The following is a 21,610-nucleotide window of genomic DNA, read 5'->3' as shown; positions in this document are numbered from 1 at the left end:
TTTTTAAAAGAAGGAGTTGTACTGTCCAGCACATCTAAACTTTGTTTATGCATTGAACAAGTGTACGGCGCCCTCTGGTGGATGCTCATTGCAATAAAAAAAATCTTCCTTCATAATATTAGTCTTCCGCACCAGTGTATGCAAAACTGGTTTTGCACTGATTAGTCACATGAGGCGAAAATAAACCAGAACATCAATAAACTGTAATGTTTTATAAATACATAGACCAGAAAATAGAATTTTGCTTTTATCCCTACTGCGCATGCGCATTTTGCTCAAGAGTCATTCAACATGGCGGCGAAATGCAACAGTCCGTCGTTGTAGTTGAGATTTAACACATAGCCAAACCAATTACCGACGAACAACCGGGTTAATAGCTATTTTATAAGCGTAACTCGAATTTAAGTTTGCGTTATTGTTTGTGTTTTAACGGCCGGTAGTAGAGAAAAATGAGTTACACTACGAAGGTAGTGCAGGTGACGAACGTGTCGCCGAGCACAACATCGGAGCAGATGAGGACGCTGTTCGGCTTCTTAGGAACCATCGAAGAGCTGAAGTTATTTCCTCCAGAGTGAGTTTACTGGTTGCTGGTTTATTGGGTCAATCGATAACGGGCTGGGTGGGTTGTTAATCGTGTAAACTACCAAGAGGTACGGCCACCTAGGCCCATGCTAACTAGTGTGGCTAACAAGGGTACACACACACACATACTGTACCTCATGCTACAGCGTTGCATTCAAATCGCTTCATAATTCAGTATCTGAACTGAGACTGCTGGGATTCAAGACAATTAAATGACTGATAGTTCTCACTATCTTCATCATTACCTTCAATGCATTGCAACCGCCCTTTTGATTTACTGTAATTATGTTTACATACTGTTGTAATTTAACCTGGTTAATTACTCATTTTCATTTTAGTAGCCAGGTAATGTTAGTTAATGTGGAACCTATTTCTCCATGTCAACTATAATATTACACCGTTTATAGCAATCAACTACAATGACATTAAAACTGTTTTCTTCCTCAACAGCGATTCCCAGATGCCAGTGACGTCCCGGGTGTGCTTTGTTAAGTTCCACGAGCCAGAGTCTGTTGGAGTTTCTCAACATCTGACCAACACTGTGTTTGTGGACAGAGCATTGATCGTGGTCCCGTTTGCCGAAGGTTTGTGTCATAATTGCTTTTTTATGTACATGAAGTCTTTGTCTATTGAATGCCATGACTCCTGAAAAGTGGTAATGCCAAAGAGTCCAAACAATTTCACCTCTCCCCTTTGTGAAGTCAACTCACCTTGGCATGTACATATGAGCTTTATGAGATAAAAATGAAGGATACTGGTAATTTATTTTTCTCTCATATTGTTCATAAGAAGCTGACCGCTAGTTTTCGATTTCTGGTATGCTGTATTATCACTACCACAAGTTTCTTGATGAGGTGTGCATATGTCATTAAAACATTGACTTGCTCGACATGTAGAAAGTGCAGTATACAAAATCACTTTTACATGCTATTTAAGAACTCAACTTGTGGGCTGCACAGTTCAAATTTGAAACTGTTTTAAACTCTTAACCATATGTATTTTATTTTTCCCCACATTGGACTGTCCTCTGTTAAACTTCTCTCTGTTATTTGTGCGAGTGTGTGTGTGTGTATGTGTGTGTATATGTGAGCACGCGTGTGTGGTTTTTGTAGCGAAGAAGGCAAAAGCAGCCCCTCATTGATGAAAGTGGTCCTCTGCCTGCCAACAGGGGACTGTAGACATTTGCAAAGGCCAGCAAGCATTCAAGCCCCACCCCTCTTGTTTTTGTCTCCTCCATTCTTTCTCTGCTCTCTTTCCCTCTTTCCCCCCCAATTTATTTTTAAACACAGTCCTAAAGGTCAGAAATCAAGGACTCCGTCTGAATGGGTGCTAATTCTGCACTATCCTGCAACACTTTTGAACGCTGCTTAGCCAAATGGAACTGCAAGAATTTTATGGCTAAAACTTTGTTCCTTAACATATGTCCTTCATTTTCTTGATGTCATTATATATTATAATAAGACAAAAAGCATGGTCTCAAAATGGTCTCATATTTAGAGCATCAGTGAACCACTATGTTACACTGGGCGATGTGTGTTTATCACAATAAATGCTGGCGCTTATTGTACATATACTTGCTCCACATTTAAAAAATTCCATACACCATTTTTCAGGTTTGATGTGAAATTATATTTTTTGGATTATCAGTGACACCAACAAAGTTTGTAGCTGCTTTAGCCACTGACAGAGTACAACTAACAGACTGACTAAGATGAAGTTGGATTTGTTTGGTGCATGGATATCAATTGGGATTTAACGACAATGAAAGTATACCTAGCTCTATTCCTTTTAATGGTTAAATTGAAACCACAATAGTTATTTTGGTTCAATGGCAAGAGTTTCACATATTGTTAAAGATATGAGTGAAGATGGGAATTAAAGGTCTAGTATGTAGAATTTATTGGCACAAAGGGTTAAAGTTGCATAATGCAGCAAAGTAAATACCCATGGCAAACAAATATAGCATGAAAGAAGACCTACTGTGGACAGTTTTAATTTACAGATGATAATAATTACATAAAAAGTTGATTTTATATACTGAATTCAGTATCTGCTGAATTCTACACACTGGACCTTTTGGGGGTGGCATTGGTAAATATCTTGTCTGATATAACCATTTAAACTCACTTTTATCCTGAGTTGTCTAAGATAGCCACCAACATCATACAATGTTGGTACGACAATTATTTTAACAGTGGTCTTCTTTTGTTGTTGTGTTTTACAGTTCTTTTTCCTGGCTCAGCCAGTCCTGTTTACCAGGCCCTGCTGAAAATTCCACCCAACAGTTTTGTCTCCTGCAGAATTTTCTCTCTCCAGTGTGCTTTTTTGTTTATATGTTGTGATGATTGTACGTCCATATTTATGTGAGTTTTGGGGATGGATGCAATATGAGAGCATTAAAAACAGAAAAAAAAAAAGAAATAAAAGGCAAATTTGGAAGACCAGCCCTGGTCTAATTCAGTCCAGTTTGGGTAATTGACGCAGAGATGGCAGGTAAGGATATCAGAATAATGATGTACAAATGGCACACTACTTACCCATACATCTGTTTATGCCATTTAGTGTTTGTTACCACTTTACTCTCTGAAATGTGTTTCGGTAAGTAGACACTGACAGCTTGTGTAGTGTTCTTGCCAAATCCTTAAATCTCTCTTTGTTTGTGTGTATCTCGATTTTTCTCTGTGCTTTTAGTAGCGAAGCCGCCAACGTGAGTCGCTTGTTTCAGTAAACGTCTAAATGAAAATTGAGGGCACACCCAACTGGAGAAGCAGCTGTGCTTGCTAACGTTTGGTTCATGACTTAAAAAACACATGTGCAGGTGATATACTCTTGGCAGTGTTCATTGGAGTAGTGTGATTTATTCCAGCAATAGTTAAGTCACTGCAATGATTTTGTTGAATCAAGGGAACTCTTCTGACCTGTAAGGTAACCTGTTTGTTGAGCCTAATTTGAAGAAATGCAGTGTGAAGACTTTTCCAACATGTCTGTCTGTTTTTAATGTGTGAAGAAGTTTTCTCCTAATGGCCGATTTCATTTTTCTGTAGGCTCCATTCCAGATGAGGCTAAAGCTTTGTCACTGATGGCGCCAGCAAATGCTGTGGCAGGAATTTTGCCTGGTGGAGGTCTTCTTCCAACACCCAACCCAATCCAAAATGCACATGTAAGACCTTATACTCATTGATCATTAGAAAGTTCACTGCATGAAGTGGCAATAATAAGAGATAATAATTCATGAGTTGATGTAATAGTAGATAGTCAATTTATTTTTTTTTACATTATTCACCACTAACCTTTTATGTTAGTGTAGATCAACAGAAAAATTAATGGCATAGGAGTGTTTGTACATTAAACGGGAGAACATTTCAAATTAATCTTAAATTGTTGTGAAAAAAGTGTTAGTTTTACAGATTTGGGCCTAAAAATCTGCTCGAATGACGTGATTTATCAAACTTGGAGGTAATCATTTCTAACATACTCACCTGTGCTGAGAGGTCACACAGCAAATGCAGCTTTATTTCAAGGGGTAACAATCCTAAAATGTGTGTTGCTGACATTTCACTGACCCTTAGTGCTGGTTTCATTTAAACCAATTTAACATAACCTGGGCCAAAAGTCATTCTATTGACAAAGAATAGAGCGAATCATCATATGATGAATTGATAATATTAATAACTGTTAGTCAGTGGCTTGGCTGTTTGTCATACCACATAACATTTGAAAATATGAGTTGTCTACAGCATGCTAACAGCAGTTGACAAAACAAACTTGGTTCATATCTTTGTGGTGTCGATTTTGTTGTTTTTAAAAACTGAAAGGGAGTCAGTAGGTTAATGATCATTTAGTTTTCACATTTGAAATGTGTCCGTTGTTATTTGTTGTTGTCATCTTTTGTGTAATAAGTTGAATTCGAAAGGTGATCTGCAACCACACCTAATCAGGATCATTTCTGCACTTTAACACCCAATATTTTTAATCTAATTATAAAAATCAGACACAGACACTGTCTTTTTTTTCCTTCCAGATGGGAGGGAACCCATTTGGTCCAAACTTGGATGCAATGGCTGCATTTGGCTTTCATGGAACCAACTTGAATCCTCAGGTGAGACTAGTGTTTTATTGTATTTCTGCAAATCCGTTTTGTTGTTGTTTAATTGATAATACGAAGCCTTACCTAATTTTTACACTGTCTCATCACAGGCTGCTGATCAGCTATTAAAGTTCATGACTGATCCAAAGTAAGTTTGTATAAATAAAGGCTCAAGTTGTTTGAAATCTCAAAAGAAATGATGAGTCAGTTAAAGACTGTTCCTACGTTTAGGCTGAATCCACTGGCGGCAAGCTTAAACTTCAATCCAGGCCTGAAGTCTGATTCCTCTAATAAGGAAATTGAAGAGGCCATGAAGAGAGTCAGAGAAGCTCAGTCACTCATTTCTGCCGCGATTGAACCTGGAAGTGAGTGAACAAGAGTCAAGATAACTTCCTTAACTGCCAGGATTTTGACTTTGTATTAACATTATCTGTTTTTTTTCTGTCCGGCAGATAAGGAGAGCAAAAAGAAACACTCTCGTTCCCGTTCGAGGTCCAGAAGAAGGTGGTCCAGATCCCGCTCAAGACACAGGTGAAATCTTCAGTTGACTTTGTGAATGCTTGTCACGGGGATGCTCTTCCAGCATACTAAAAAAGTGAAATGGTTTCATTGTCTGTTTGCAGGCGAAGCAGGTCCAGGCGGCGATCCAAGTCTAGAAGCAGGAAGCGCTCCAAAAGCCCACGCAAAAAACACACCGACTCCAGAGACCGAAGCAGGCGATCACAAAGCAGATCCAGGTGGAGTAACTGTGTGAGAGCTTCTCTATGAGATGAACATCCTTTTCAGAAAAATTTAAAACACTTTATTTATTTACAGAGATAGAAAGAGAGAGGACACTGGGAGAAGAAGATCCAAAACGCCACCCAAGAGCTACAGCACAGCCAGGAGGTCGCACAGCGTGAGCCGGTGAGTTCAGCACAAAGAAGTTAAATAGCTAAACCAAGTCCTATGTTTCCAGGTCAGGAGACGATTTTGTTACATCTTGTTCTGTTCCACAGGAGACACAGGAGAAGTCGCAGCAACAGCAGATCGCCCAAGAAGTCCCCTAAAAAGAGAAGCTCCGTTTCTCCATCTGCTCGAAGGTTGGTGTGTCATGTGATGTCACTGTGGTTTGATATTAACCGTAAACCATGTTGTGCTTTTGAAGTTACAAGTTAAGCATTTTTAAATGGTTTGCATTTATATAGCATAGAATATTTGAAAGGAAATATAAGCAATATTCCAATATTCAAATTAGTGTTATTTAAATTTGATTTATGAATCTGTGGCGGGGACTCGGCTCTCTTACATCTAAAACCATCTCAAAACATGTAAACCAAATTTAATGCCATGTGTAGAGTGGTTGAAAATGACCAACTCCCTTAAGGATGTGATTAAAGTGGTTGTCTTTACTCTTGGAGCACTTTTCACAGGATACATCCTGGGCTTTTTCTGTCACCTCACACTTTTTGTCTCCTCTACAGACACAAGAAGGAGAAGAAAAGGGACAAGGAGCGGGACAGGGACCGCAGGAGTGATAAAGAGCGCGGCCGGGAAGAACATGAACGCTCCACTAGCAAGAAAAAGAAAAGTAAAGACAAAGACAAAGAGAAAGAGAAGGAGAAAGAGAAAGAGTGGGACAGGAAGTCAGATGGTGATAAAGGAGATGTTAAGGTTGGCTAAAGTTTTATTTGAGACAGTCTACATCATGCCAGAGATGTAATCCCCCCCCCTCCCCATTTTAAAATGTGACTTACTTTTCTACAGATCACCAGAAACTATGACGAAGAAGAACAAGGTTATGACAGCGGGAAGGAGCGTGAGGACAGGAAGGACTCGGACGACTCTGCTTTGTCTCCTCACTCGCGCGACGACAGCACAGCACGTCGCGCTAAGCAGACCAAAGTTAACGGCGCCGACGATCATCGCGAAGAGGACATGGACGTCAGCGACTAAGACGTCTGTCCTGTTTTCTCCCCCGCGCGTTAACCCTCCACTTTGGCTGCGAATGCATTACAAAAAAAAACCCAACCAAACCTGTTTTTCTTACTGGGGTAAATTTAAAATGTGAAGAATGTTTGCTGGACTGTAGGCGTCTTTCTCTGGCTTTGTCACATTGCTTTAAAGAAACAGTGTGTTAGAATTGGTGACATCTGGTGGCGATACTGTAAATTGTAACAAATGGAGGACTCACTCTTCCCTTTTCACACACACACACACACACACACACACACACACACACACACACACACACACACACACGTAACTGAACTACGGTGGCTTTTGCATACCAGAAAGAATGTCATTCTTCTTTGTATGTGGACTATTCTGCTTCAGAACGTGAAACACACACACTCCAGCTGATTTGCCTATCAGGTCAGCAGTGGACACATGGCTTTGTTAGATGGTGGGTAAAGTAAAGAAAGGCTCTTGCCTGACATACATATTAAAAGCTAAACAATCCTTTTATTAGCTTTTGTTTTAAAGCAATTTATTATACAACAAAACGGCGTGTTTATTAAATTTCTCCCCCCTCCTAAACACACTGGACCTTTAAAGCATTCATGCGTGTTTTGCTTCTACTGAGTTGACTGTAAAACTGGAAGTAGGCTTGCTTCGCTTTCCTCGGTTTGTGATTTCCTCTCTTCATATATTATTGTATCCTTTCATTTTTGTGGTGTGATGCCCAGGCTTCTTTCCCCATCATTTTTTATTTGGAAACAGTTAGTACATTTGTTTCTTGTTCTTTAAAAGTGCTGATGTTTTATCAGGGATTTCTTTTTTTTTTTTTATAATAAAGCCTATTTGAAGAACCAAGACTTTAGTGTCACTTTTTCCAATGAAAATCTACTCAGAGAGCTGTCTGGTTTATGGTGACCCGGTGTAAAACTAGAGATTTTAATGGGCTCTTTTGCACAGCAGCCATTTTGACATGTTTTAGCTGGAAAAGCACTGGTGTTATTGAGCAAATTCGCTATTGCTCTGTTCTATTCATCAGAAGATGCATCCAGAAACTGAGTTAAATGGAACTCAGCTGTCGTTATCTTGATTATTTACACCTGTGATGTTCCTACTGTGACCCGTCAAAATGGCTGCCATACAAGAGACCCATTTGATTGTTCAAATGATGGAAAATATAGCCTGTATCATTCTTTTGGTGAAACCTTACCAGGTTTTTTTGAAAACGGGAGTGGATAAAAGTAGCAGCCTATGTGAGTCACTAATATCATAATATCAATATATCAAATAAAACTGAAACCACTGTCACTCACAGTGAAAAACGTATGCACACTAATGTGGCTTTTGAGGTGCCAAAGATGTAAAAAACACAGGACTAAGAACAGGAAATGGCCTCACACACACTTGCTCACACAGCAAGACCAGAAACATTGTGTCGCTGACTCTCATTTACAACGTAGGTCACTCCCACGACAGGTGTGCTGGCAATCACCACAATTAACCTGCACCTGTTGTGAGTGAGTCAGCGGTCAGTCAAGGAGAATTGAACAGAAACGGATGACACCAATAGATTTTAAAATAAAGATTTGTAATAGATGTACATCAGTATACATGACATAAAGACATTTTTACTGTACAGCGATGATAAAACCTTCAGAATCAGGTTAAATTCAACAACGTGTGCTGCTACTGAATAGTTCATTCATGTTTCTGCACCAAATCATACCTCTGCAATTCACGTCTTTAATGCTCTACTGAAACAACTGTCACTCATAGTGAAAAACTTATGCACACGAATGTAGCTTTTGAGGTGCCAAAGACGTAAGAAACACAGGACTAAGAACGGGACATGGCCTCACACACTTGCTCACACAGCAAGACCAGAAAAAGACCTAATCTCCACTTGTTTTTGACTAGACATGAGATTTTTTATTTTTTATAGGAATTGATTTGCATGTATGATGATATTTGAAACTGTTACAATGATTCAGTATAATTATAGTATAATTACATTGGCTTCAACAACCACAGTGGCAGTTTCAATCAGGAACAAGTGTCTTTGTAAAAATCAAATGTGTTGCATCTTTTGAAAACCATCAGGTTAAATACATCCATGTGTTGACGGTCAGATTATAGTACATGCCAATGTTTTGTTATTGTCCCTTTAATCTGCTCTGCACCAACTACCCATAGGTACAACCATGTTATAGAAGACACGCTGAAACATCCAGTAGTTTTAAAACCAGCTCAACCAATATGCCAATAGGCAGTTCTTTAAATAAAGGACATTTGTTTTGAATTGAACCATCTGATTTCCTCTCTCAGGTATATTGATACTGGAAAAATATCCTTGGAGGTTTTAAAGGTGTGAACACTTTTGGATTGACTATTTTAAAACACTTGTCACCACATGGACTGAACATTGACTATGACCTAAAGTGTCTCTTATAATGGACATCTTTGATGTACAGTTAAATGTCTTTTATGCCATATTATATACTGATGTTAAAACCTTGTCTGTGCATATATTAGAAACCTTTCATTTTTTTGTATTGGTTTGTGTTTTTAGTGTCAAATTCTCCTTGACTGATTGCTCACTCCCAACAGGTGCAGGCTAATTATTGTGATTGCCAGCACATGTGTCAAGTGGGAGTGGCCTACGTTATAAATGAGAGTCAGTGTCACAAGGTGCTTGATCCTGCAGGAGACTTGAAGCTTGAAATGTTATTTTATGTAAAACTGTGTGCATATGGGGCGACTGGGTGCAAGACTTTTTGAATCTGCTGTTTTAACGTACCTTACCTTATAGTTTCAGTCATAATGTTATTTGATGTCTGGAATCTCCTGAAAACAAACAACATTTTCTCCTTGAAGCTATTTCCAGAATAACCATCTATATGAAGATTAAATGAAGATTAAATGAAGACAAGGGTCAGCTAGTGGCTATAGGCAAACAAAGCTTTCAAATTAGGAAAGGAAAGGGGAAATCTTCAGGCTTTAAAAATCTGTACACAAGGATTGAAACTTGTCAGTGTTGTTTTCAGAGCCATGGAAATGTAATATGTTTCCGCACTAAGGTTTATTAACCTATTTCCAAAGCTGCATATCTATTTTTTCAAATGACAAACACCTAACAGATTTTTCATGAAATTTCATGAAAATCACCCAAAGAAACAACCATTAAACCTCTTTGTGCGGATTTGATTAAACGTGTGAATACGGGATACAGGTGGTGTGTGTGTGTGTGTGTGTACACTTTAAGCACTTTGCAGTTTCATATTTCAAACATGGATTAATTCATCGTCTAGTGCTCCATATGAGAGTCGTGTGGGATCTGAAGCCAATCCAAGCTGACATGGGGTGAAAGGTCACCAGTCCCATCACAGGGCCAACATGAACAATCATAAAACCTATAGTGAGTTTCTAATTAACCTCTGCATGTTTTGGACTGTGGGAAGAAATCTGGAGAAAACCCACACAGCCTTGGTTTGACAACCTGGGTCTTTTTTGCTGTAAGGCAACAGTGCTAGCCACTACTCCACCGTGTGTCCTCAAAAATGTATTGTGCAGTGAAAACAAAGTGACTGCAGTTGTGTGTGTGCCATCAAACTTGTTTTTAGATCATATAAAGAGGTGTGTCTGTGACAACTGGATTTAAAAACAACACTTAACGTAGATGTAGAACATGGAGAACTTATCCGACAGCTGAAAAACAACCCGTTTAAAAAGTGCCTTCAATTATACTTGCACAAAATCAGTTGGAACATGATGCTGGTGCTTTATTTAAAGGGATGTGGAGTGGGTGTGGTTGCAGTACATAATAGCTGAAGCCAGAGAAAACTTTAGTGGATGAGATTAAACTTCCATGTGGGCATTGTTTTGGAAATATCCAGCAATGATCAACTTCACAGCTTAGTTTACTCTCCTTGAATTAAACAAACAAACAAAACAACAAAAAAACGAGGGAAATTTATAGGCAGACCATTATCAAGGAGAGATTTTATATGCAATATAAGGTGTGTTCAACGTGTTAGTGTTACAGTTTTCACTTTTATCTAAATGCCGAGAAGTCTGCAGATCATATAACAAACATGAGAATATACCTTCAAAGATGCATGTGATCCAGTGGGCCAACACAGCCATAGCATGCCTTAAATATACGTAATATCAGTGCAGTATTAAACAAAGAACAGTTTACCTGATATTCCCATCTGGGTTCTCCCGCACACAAACGCACACACGACAACCCTTAATACAGTACACAGTTACTCATCCACACTGAGCACAGAGTTCATACTATCACGACAAACATGGAGACAGCCAAGAGGTAACGTGAGCTAACCTGAAAACGCAGGAGACTGCGTCCTGCACAGGGAAAAAGGCTTCAATACTGAACTGTTGAGAATGTGTTTTCTTCTTCTTTTTTTAAGCTAAACCTTCTCCCAGCTGGTTAAAAACATTCGTAAGTATTGGAAATGTATTGCTACACAGTGTTACTCCTTTTTTGAGTTTCTATCTATCTATATATTTATATGTATAGTTCATAATATATATATATAAATGAATATTTAGCTCAGTTTGAGGATGTCGCTCTACTTTTTAGTTTTCTTTTCTGACTTTGAGATGAGTTTTTATTTACAGGTGAGCGTCAGTGCAGTGTCAAAAATGAGGATTCAGTCATCGGTCCATGGATATCACGTGTGATAAATAAAAGCTGACGCAGGGTCCGGACGGAACTCTGCGACAGCTTTCACAGGGGACGACAGCAGCAGCGGCGGCGGCAGCAGCAGGAGATGGAACTGCTCGGTAGATGAACAGCGAGCACAATGAAAGCAAAAAAATAAACCCAAACCATTGCTGACACGCATATTATTACATGTGAGATGGCACTCTGCAACATCTGCTTGCATTGACTTGCTTTGGATCCGTCTGCTAAAATGTAAAATAGTAGCAAATAACGATAATAACAACTGGATCAATAAGACCAGCTCAATGATAAAAGATCCCTCATCGCTGTTGTCACAACTCTCCCGATATTTACACTCGCTGGTTTACACTTTCCCGTTTGCATTAACAGGTCAGAGGTCGGGGAAGCGGCTGGGATCTTCTTTGTACTGAGCGGGGATGGAGAAAATAGACTCGTCGAATTTGTCGTAGCGAAATTCCTGAAAGGTGACGGTGGCTGTGATGGTGGGGAAGACTGGGATGTCTGCAAGAGAGGAAGGAAAAACAAATGTTTGGGATTTTTTGTCATCGTTCTGTGGAAGCTTCAGCCACATGCACGCACACACACACACGCACGCACACACACACACACACGCATGCACGCACACTCACCCAGTTTGACTGGAAACCCAGGCGGGAGTTTCATCTGAACAAACTCTCGGAGCTTGTTGAAGTGTTTGAATGGAGCAATGACCTCCAACACGTTCAGTAACCTGCAGGGGGCAGAGAAAGTGGGTCAGTGTGCAGTTTCCTTCCAAATATCTTTTCTTTACTGAAATCTCAACAAAAACAAAGCACAATCGAGGCCCCGAGTGAATAGAGAGAAGAATGTGGAAACTAAAAATTGTTACTCTTTTTTATTGGTTCCATAATTAGATTTTTTGCAGCTCTAATTTCCATTCAATTTAATTTAAAATGTCCCTTTTACAAGGATTGTTAAAAACTGCACTGCTACATTAAGAGTAATATTTGAAATCGAGTCAGCATTCTCACAGACAAAACCCCCTCATAAATAACTTACATAAATACTAGTTTCATTAATTATTTCATATAGAAGATAATGCAGTGCAATACGAAATAACTTCTCCTCTGGTTCTGGAGAGCACGGTGGTAAATTTAACATTCAAACAACATTAAATGGGAGATATTTTAACATTACAAAGCATGCAATACAAATGGGGTGTGGGGGGGAAATCACATTAAAAAACCATTAGTGATTATAAAGGATGAGGTTTTAGTGCTGGCTCCATTAAGGTTCATTCAGTAGAGGAGATAAAGCAATGTACTACATTATGTCCCAGTAACATTTTACAGCGCTGCCTGTAACCCATTATGAACCACATCCTGTTTGAATCCTACCCTCCTCTTCTACTCAGTATCACATGATTTAATCCTTTAAAAGAAAAAGGCTCCTTTTTCTCACATTTTGGTCACTCTTCATGAACATCTTTCTTTCATAATTTTACATGACCATACATTGAAAGTCACTCTCTGTGTTTTGTACGCAAGAATCCTGTGAATCAGCCTTAAAAACCTGGCATAATTATGTCCGATACTAACATCTCCATGTACTCATCTGATCAAAAACAATGAGGCACTATCCAAGCCACCAAGTGCAGGTTCAGCAAAACAAACACAGCTAATGTCAAGGCTTTGTTGGATTAAATAATAAAGTAAAAACACATATATAGAATACAATAGATTTTGTTTACATCTCACCAGGGGGGGTTCCTCCACTCACTCAGTGAAAGCCCCATGTTCACCTGGCCCAATTATCCGATCTGAATTATTCCATCTCCTCGCCACCTTCTGCAGATCCCAAGTGTATCTGAGTGTACTCACCTGGGATCAATCCGAGCAGAAAGCCTTGTACATAGATCTGAGGAGGAAGGATGTACTTACGACTCGATGCCTAGAGGGAAATCCTGGCTCATGGCCACAGTAGCTTTGAAGTTCTTCTTGCTTTCCTTGCACATGAGCTCTCTTCCAAGATGAGGTGGCCTGGAGGTGGGAAGAGACAAAGATAAACACACAGAAGACTTTGCTTTTTAATAATCCATGGTGGTTCACATTCAACATTTACAGAATCCTTCTTATAGCTGCCCTTGATAAATTCTTAATCGGGGTAAGGACCAATTAAACGAGGAGAAAAGACCAGATGCTTACTTTCCGTGCTCTGCAGTGATGTATTCTTCCCAAGAAATGGTGTTGGGGGCTGGAGCTGTGAGCGACTGCCTCCTCACAGGCTGCAGAGTGGGAACATATTAGCCAACACAGCACCTTTTTTAACATTTAACATTATTAGTCAAATCAACTCTTCCTCACCTCAAAGTTCTGTTCACTGATGCTGCCCCCTTTACTTAAGCTCTCCATGATGGCCTTGTTCCTCAGGATGTCCTCCTCACTGAGGTGCTCGCGTCGTTTTCTCGACTCCAGCACGAGACCGTTCACTGCGTAAAAGTCTGCCAGGAAGTTTCCAACTCTCTCCTGCACAGAAAGCGAATAGTCTTAGGTATTCAGGCTAAGTTAAACTTTTAATCTTAAGCGCCACATTTAATTTTATTAAACAAATTCAATTTGTACTTTTAATGGAATGACAAAGGCGCACACAGATACTTTTTGGCTCTGTGTGTGCACAGAGGTCGACAAGGGTCCTCGTGGTGTAAATTTTGTTATTCCGTATTGGACTTGGGTCGACTTGTCTATCCAGGGTCCACGCCTGTAGTTTGATTCTGTACAGACTTTACTGACCATACACAGCGACTGTGCGTGCTCCCTTTAGCACAACACTTCCCAGTCCAGATAGTGGCGTGCTGTCATTTTGGTCCAAAGGGGAAAAGGTGACAGTAACTATGGAAACAAGTCATTGATTTCCTTTTGTGACATTGCTGCTACTGGAATGGAATATGACATGAAGTAGGTTATCTGATGTTGGACCCTCATCTGAGCATGAACGGCACTACAGGCTTGTACGATTATACAATGGAGTACAATGGATAAAACAGATTTCTTTTTGATATTAGCATATACCTGTCACTTATGCCGTGTCCACCGGGTCTACTTGCCTCGGCACGGCACGGTTAAGTTGCATTCCTACTAGCATAGTATCTGGTACTATGTCATTTTTTTTAGTACCTGCTCTGGCGAGGCAGAGTAGATACTAAGCGTGAAGTCACCAGACTGCCGGCCTCTAATTGGTCACAGTGCGATCACAGGAAGAGACGTCCGAAACAAATATCAAGCCGAATTGTAGATCAGTTAAAAATACTGAATAATCCTAAAAACTTGGGTTAATCTTCAACAATTACTGGGGAAATGTCTAAAATCTCAATATTTAACATAGGTGTCTGGTGTATTTAGTGACAAACCCTTACTTAACTGATTCTAGTGGTTTAGTTCCACTGAAAACAACTAGCTTTAGACTCGTCACTTGTTTGTGTGTGCGTGTGTGACATGTGTAAAACAAAGTCAGCGCAGATTTATGCAGCCGTACAGTGATCCGCGGAAATGCAACCTTAACCGTGCCGTGGCGAGCCAGGGCCATTAGCTGCATCTGTGGTTTCCCTATGATTTTGCTTGCTTTATTAACAACTCCGGACTTTTGTTTGTTTTACACTGTTTCACACATAGTCAGTCATTTCATGGATCTTTTTTTTCTGGAAAAAAAAACAAAAACATGAATTACTCCATAGTTAAACCACAGTTCTCATAAGCCTTACTGTTTTATCCTCTCTAAAGAGCCAGCCAATCTGACTGCGGGAGAAACTGATGGACTTGGTGGACAGAGTCGCAGAGTAGACGTCACTACTCATCAGAATATCCACCTCCTCTTCTGTCTCCATCTCTGACTCCTTGGAGGAAAACAAAACAAAACACAGAACGTTACTTCTCGCTATTCATACTAAACGGCTGACGACACCGTGTGAAACGCTCACCTCGTGGTGTATTCTTTGGTACACTTTGGCCTCATTGTCCAGCACCACAAAGGACTGGGAGGGTGCAGCGTCGCCTTTGAAAATGAAACTAAGATCACCGCGCTGACATTTCATGTCGGTGAAGTCTATGAGAGTGGTGTCGAGTCTAAATTAGGAGGAGAGAGATGAGAGGGGGCGTGTGAAAAAATTGTCATGTCCCACTTTTTAGACCTAAAAGGAGCCTGCGACCTGGATGTCTACCATGGCGACCAGTAGCTGCGTCACACACACAGAGTGAATTAGGATTTTCTCAATAGCAACAAACTTACTACTTTGCACTTGAAGTCTTACCTAATATTGATGCCCTGCTTGTAGATTTTACAAGCATCTGATGGCAGCATCCGGGACAACAAAGGCACTAAAACACAAATGAGTGAATTAGTGTTAATGACTTCGGTTTTCTCCACTGACAGCAGACAAAAACACAGTCAACACATGACACATACTTCAAGACAACAACTTGATTGTTTGTGTGAAAAATTCAAACTCACCCCAGCTTTGAAAATCCCAATGTAGCTCCAAATAAAAGTCACCAAGCTACAGGAAAGTTCAAAATGAAATGAATTCAACTGAGAGATTCTAATTTTTTAAAAAGCATGTTACAGTGGGAAATCATTGAGCGCAAAATCAAAGCCCGCAGAGACTTTTTTTTTTTTTAAATACAATATAATGGTGTGGAACAACAGCAGTTGCACACAGGCATTTTATTGTGGCGGCAACATCTGTGAACGAGAAGCCAGCTGTGATCCTCACCTCCCTGAGAGCTTTCAGTAATTTTGGCCGCTTATCCTCCACACTCTCCCTGGATTGCTGCTTTAACTTCCGTAGTATAGCTGTGACTGAGGAAAGAAGAGAACAGATATGTCAGCTATAGACTTGGATGGTGCAGAGTACACTTGCTGCAAGTTTTTTCCCTTATTATTCTACAATGACTTTCATTGACTGGTGGTTGTTGTTGTTGTTGTTGTTCTGTGCTATTATATCCAAATTGTTTAAATGAAATGGTATAGTCTTTATGTGAAGCACTTTGTAAAGTGGTTTAGAAAAGTGTTCGAAAGGATTATTATTATTATTTATCAGCCTGGCTTAAATTATTAATCTGTTACGATACTAATTTACCAAATGCAGACAGCATGCGGTTCATGTTTCGAGTATCTCCTACAGCTCCCCTGTGAGAAGAAAGCGAGAGCTTGCTTTGTCTGTGGAGCGGCTGACTTACAGTATACAGTATATCCTCCCTTTCTGTAACCTTGTAGAGGTGATAAGACATGCTGCAAATCAAAAACTCACGAGACCGCTGCTCAGCGTCTTGACATCGTTTGTTAAAGCGTATAATAAAACTTGCACATAACTGATACATCTACACAGTTTATAATATCTCATTTTAGCTTGCCATAAGTTTTAAGACAATGTTTATACTTAGGGACAAATAAGTAAAAAGGCAGAATATTATAAGAACCCATAATGGTGGACAGCAGGGTTGGCTAATGTACTAAATTGGCATTGTGATGTTTGTACAGTAAAACATTGTGATGGCTTTGTTAAAAATAAACACATAAGTCACTCTGTTTCTCAGATAGAAGAACTACTTTGACTTTTTTTTTTTCACTTATACAGTTTATTTATTCATAAATCAGTCCAGGACACTGTTGCTCCTTAATCCACAATCAAGTACTCAAGATATTCACTGATAGAGAGATACGCGAGGTATTATCAGTGATTGGCTCTAGAGAATCTCAGCTCTCTGTCTCAAACTGACCAGCAAACACTTAACGCTACCAAACGAATCAAAACATCTGGCACATTATCCTAGTTATCTTGAGCAGGGGGAAATACTGGACTGAGGAAAGAAGTGCTGACAAGGCCCTCACTGCACTCAAACAGCCCGTCACTGCACACACACACACACACACACACACAGACAGACAACGAGTGCAAGGAGCTGCTGACGCATAGTGCACACGTGTAAAAGCGAAAGGTGATGAATGATGACAGGACTGCAGTGTTTCGTGGAAAGGCTGGAATCCAAGTATTTGATACTAAGCTCACATTATTTTCCTCACCGAGTGATCACCAGCCGTTTGCCGCATCTTATTTATCCAAAAGTCTAAACCTAAATACCCCGCTGTCACTGGAGTTTCACTGTCTTTGCATGTCCTTGCTGATGGTGTGTGTGTGTGCGTGTGAATGTACCCAGCCCCCTCTCTCTGCTTCACTGCCTCCCCTTCACCCTTGTGAGCGATGTGACCTTCTCAAAGTGAAACTCATGGTCTCAGTCCCAAGCCGGCAGTGCCACACCAGGCACGGAGAGTCGAGATGCATACTAACAAGGGTTGGGGGTCATTTCTCAAACCGCTAGGCCTCACAACTTCCATGAGAGGAAATATAGGAGGAGGATGCAGATGATTTACTGGACGTTATCGATGCAGCCACAAAGCAACGGCTGAAACCAGTGATCCAACAATAGTCACAAGAGAAACGGAGATGAATTATCAAATATTCAGTCTCTTTATTTGTCATTTAGCCTGTTCTACATCTTTTTGTTTTAGCTCAAATATCTAGAATGTAACATTTAGAAGGGTATCTTGGCAATAATTTAATATTCTAACCACAAGTATGAGTGTATAAACATTTTATAATGAAAACCATTGGATGTGTACTTTAGGTTTTTATGGTATATTTTCTTCAAATATGATCATAACAAGTTCAACGTGTATATTGCATACTGATGCAAGGTTTATGCACTATGCAAACATGAGAAACAACACAAAATTGGTATGAATGTTGCAAATGCTTTCTGTGTTTAGCAAGTGTTTGTTGTTTTCTATCTATTAAGAAATTGAAAATCTTCACCATTCACTCAAGAGCAAAACTTATTCTTCAACCACCTAAAAAATGATCCCGGTAATTATCACTTTCATCCCATTTGAATTTTTTGGCCACAGAAACAGAAGCTTACTATGCGCAAAGATGACCAACATCCTTACTAATATGTGAAGGCCACCTTAGTTCCCTGATGCTCTAGGGAAAGAGAAAGGGGTTGAGCGGTGAAGTCCTACGTTTGGTGCAATCCCAAGCTTGACTATTAGATGTCACTGATTCTTAAACCCTCGACCTTTCAGTGAATTATACAACACATCAAAAAGGGCAGAAAAAGTGAATTAATCTCAGAGGTATTAGCTGGTGCTTTTTATGTCATCTGACTCAGTGGACGTGAGATTTAAAAGCAGCACGTTGACCGGTCTGTAAGTTAACACTAAGCCATTATTCAGGCAGCGCTCCAGCCATCTGGATGACGACAGCTCAGAGAAAATCCCAGCCTTTAGCTTTTTAGCAGGACTGACCAGACAGCAGTTGCGTCTTTATATATACTGACTACCACTCCCAACAGTGAATAGAACTGTTGCTGTTTTGCAAACCATAAACATTTAATTCTTCATTAAAAACACATTAGTAAGCATAATAGAAAAAAATATTATAAGGATACAGAATCAGAGCAATGCTAACTTACTCATTTGTCTGTCACCATAGCTGATGGCTTCTGCTAAAGGACTCCATCCCTGTGCATTCTTTATCTTTACAGGTGCATTATGGGCCAGCAGGAGGAGGGCGCATTCTGAAAGAAAAGGACAAATCATGCAGATAATAGTTAACGCACACTGACCATGTTATTATTATAATTTCATAATGACAAGCCAAGAATGTATGTATTTTCCCGACTTATTAAGGCATACTAATATACTAATACATAAGGGCTTAATTATTTAGGAGGCATTAGTTTGTTATTTCCCCTCTGATCTAAACAATTGCAATCTTGCCAAATTAACAGTGTGAATCCAATAAGATGAATGCAAACTCCACAAAAGGTTCTTTGCTCATATATTGGTGACACTGCATGACATTTTTGTGCATTTTCCCTCACATTTATTATACCAATTCTCTGTTATCTTAGTGCAGAGGTCAGAAAAGACATGCTGAGTGCTGCAGGAGTGTGGACAGCCTGGACACCAATTCAAAAATAGCGGAAATGACTGTGCTAAAAGAAAAGCCCTTTCTTGTAGATGTTAAAAAACTCAAGAAAAAAAAAAAAGCACGGCTCAAACTAACCCTAATAGATGATCTTCTGACAAGGTTTTTATTTGCTTTGGTTAAACAACTTGGCTTTTAAGAAAAACAAAAAAAAAAAAAACAAGTTCAATACATTTATTCAATCACACTAAAGTTCAGATTTACCTTTGTGGCCCAGCATCAGAGCCAGGTGAAGAGGTGTATTCCCTGAGAAGAGAACCACATCAAAACAATAAGTGGGGCGATAGATGGTGTGGAAAAACAGATGGATACATGTGTTACAGCAGCCAGCCACATACTAAAGAGTAAAAAAAATAATAATAATAATACTAAAAGACAAGCATAAAATACAAAAACATACACCACAGCTATAAAAAGAATAGGAATAGTATGAAATACAAAGCACACACTCCACAGCTTCACTCGCCAGCCACTTAGGAATGTCTTATCAACTGCTTGTTAATATCCAATCTGATGGCAGCAAATCAACGCATTTAGGCATGTAAACAAGACAACCTGTTTACTTTCAAAGTAACTGAGCATTAGCAGGGTGGAGAATTGTAGTGACTTTGAATGCAGCATGGTTGTTGGGGCCAGAAACGGATCTACTGAGATTTTCATGCACCATTGTCTCTATGGTTAATAGAGAATGGTCCAGTGCGCAGCAGTTCTCTGGGTGAAATGTCTTGTTGGTGCCAGAGGACAATGACCAACTTGGTCCTCAATTATAGAAAAGCAGCCGCCAAACAAATAACCACTCATTATACCAAGGTATGCAGAAGAAAAGATCAAACATTGAGGCAGATGGGCCAGCAGCCGAAGATCATAATAGGTGTCACTCCTACTACTTTAATGGGTATCCTGTGTACCTACAAACGTGGCCAGTGAGTGTATGCAAAGTGAGGAATAAAATGTTACAGTGCAACATAAAACAATGAATATTATTAAGTTCAGATAAGTATATAAACATTAACAACTCTGGTAACAAATGTATTATATACCACACATTAATATGCAACGGGAAAATAACAGGAGCTCACCGTGTACATCTTTCTGGGAGATGCTGTGGGTCCTGATGAGAGAGGAGAGGCGACGCACGTCTCCCTTGAACACACATTCATGAACGGGGAAGTCCAATTCCTCACTTGACAAAATGATAGGATTCTTGTTGTTGTCATTGACAACGGTACCAACTGATGGCGGATTCCCATTGATGTTCTTTGCATTGAGCTGCTGTTGCTGCTGCAGCGCGGAGGATTTGATTGACTTTTGAAAAGCCTTGTTGGATGTGAAATGGTTACTTGTACCGTTAGGGATGGACTCGTTTGAGGTATCGTCGTGTGCGTCCCTTACTTCTTCATTTTTGTTCGGTTTGTTGTGGTCCTTTCGCATGGTGCGTATCTTCTCACCTGTCATGATAGCGATGGTCGTGTACGTTACCAGTTTGTAGACAGGCTACGAGCAACACGGCATAAGCAATACAAGAAAATATGATTGATATTATCAGGCGCCGTGACGATTTTCGCTCGTTATTCTGCGGTGTTCAAATAACGTTACACCTGCTGCACGGCTCCAGTCAACATTAGCTCCCAGCTAGCCCGCAATAAAAATGTATACGATGGGCGCGGCGATGGAAACAGAGAATAATTCTTATCATATCAAAAGACACGCGCTAAATTAACACATGCTTTAAATAATAACACACGTGAAACGACTACATCGTTGTCTTTACCATTTCTGTAACGCGTTTTAAAATTTCGATAGATTCAATCGGCTTTGTGGCAAAGATCACACTGTACAATGAACCTGCGGAGCTAACTTATGTGCTAGCTACATACTCTCGCGAGACTATCTTGCGTCTCCCTCTCGTTTGAACGCAAGTTCGTTCGTGCAGTGGATAGCATCCAGGGTTGCCAGGTCTGCAATATTCCCGCGGAATTTCCTCTTTTTTTACGTGTTACCGTGTTTTTTTTTGTCCGAGAGTAAAATAATGACAAGAAAATCAAGGATCCTGAAACATAATAAGCGCACTGGCAAAAAATATTTCAATTCACGGCTCTAGCTGAGATGATTCGTCTCACACATAGCCTGTGTACCCTAAACCGTTTATTGGGTTTATATATATACTGTGGTTATTACCTACCTTGGTTTAGACGCACCTCATGTTAATTCACAACCACTTCTAATATTGTGGCTCATCTGTACACTCATAAGCCCTGAACAGTAAATGGATGTC

General features: G+C 39.8%; 2 protein-coding genes across 2 annotated transcripts; one reads left to right on the top strand and one right to left on the bottom strand.

The window, feature by feature from the left end:
- The first annotated feature begins 270 nt into the window (after positions 1-270).
- LOC131462719 (serine/arginine-rich splicing factor 11-like) lies at positions 271-7,461 on the top strand. Its single transcript, XM_058634188.1, has 12 exons — positions 271-571; positions 1,033-1,166; positions 3,627-3,742; positions 4,604-4,681; positions 4,780-4,817; positions 4,901-5,034; positions 5,122-5,200; positions 5,293-5,406; positions 5,486-5,575; positions 5,668-5,751; positions 6,133-6,322; positions 6,416-7,461. The coding sequence occupies exons 1-12, from the start codon at positions 450-452 to the stop codon at positions 6,602-6,604; spliced, it is 1,368 nt and encodes a 455-aa protein (XP_058490171.1). The 5' UTR covers positions 271-449; the 3' UTR covers positions 6,605-7,461.
- Positions 7,462-10,361: 2,900 nt separating this feature from the next.
- LOC131456299 (ankyrin repeat domain-containing protein 13C-like) lies at positions 10,362-21,186 on the bottom strand. Its single transcript, XM_058624536.1, has 13 exons — positions 20,415-21,186; positions 19,540-19,581; positions 18,818-18,922; positions 16,060-16,145; positions 15,798-15,843; positions 15,598-15,664; positions 15,268-15,412; positions 15,052-15,183; positions 13,658-13,819; positions 13,499-13,578; positions 13,235-13,333; positions 11,945-12,045; positions 10,362-11,816 (listed from the first exon to the last, which is right to left on the bottom strand). The coding sequence occupies exons 1-13, from the start codon at positions 20,788-20,790 to the stop codon at positions 11,686-11,688; spliced, it is 1,572 nt and encodes a 523-aa protein (XP_058480519.1). The 5' UTR covers positions 20,791-21,186; the 3' UTR covers positions 10,362-11,685.
- Positions 21,187-21,610: the final 424 nt, after the last annotated feature.

This window comes from Solea solea, chromosome 1, assembly GCF_958295425.1.
Source record: "Solea solea chromosome 1, fSolSol10.1, whole genome shotgun sequence".
Classification (NCBI taxonomy): domain Eukaryota; kingdom Metazoa; phylum Chordata; class Actinopteri; order Pleuronectiformes; family Soleidae; genus Solea; species Solea solea.
Note: the sequence above shows the minus strand (reverse complement) of the source record. Positions and strands in the feature narration are given on the sequence as shown.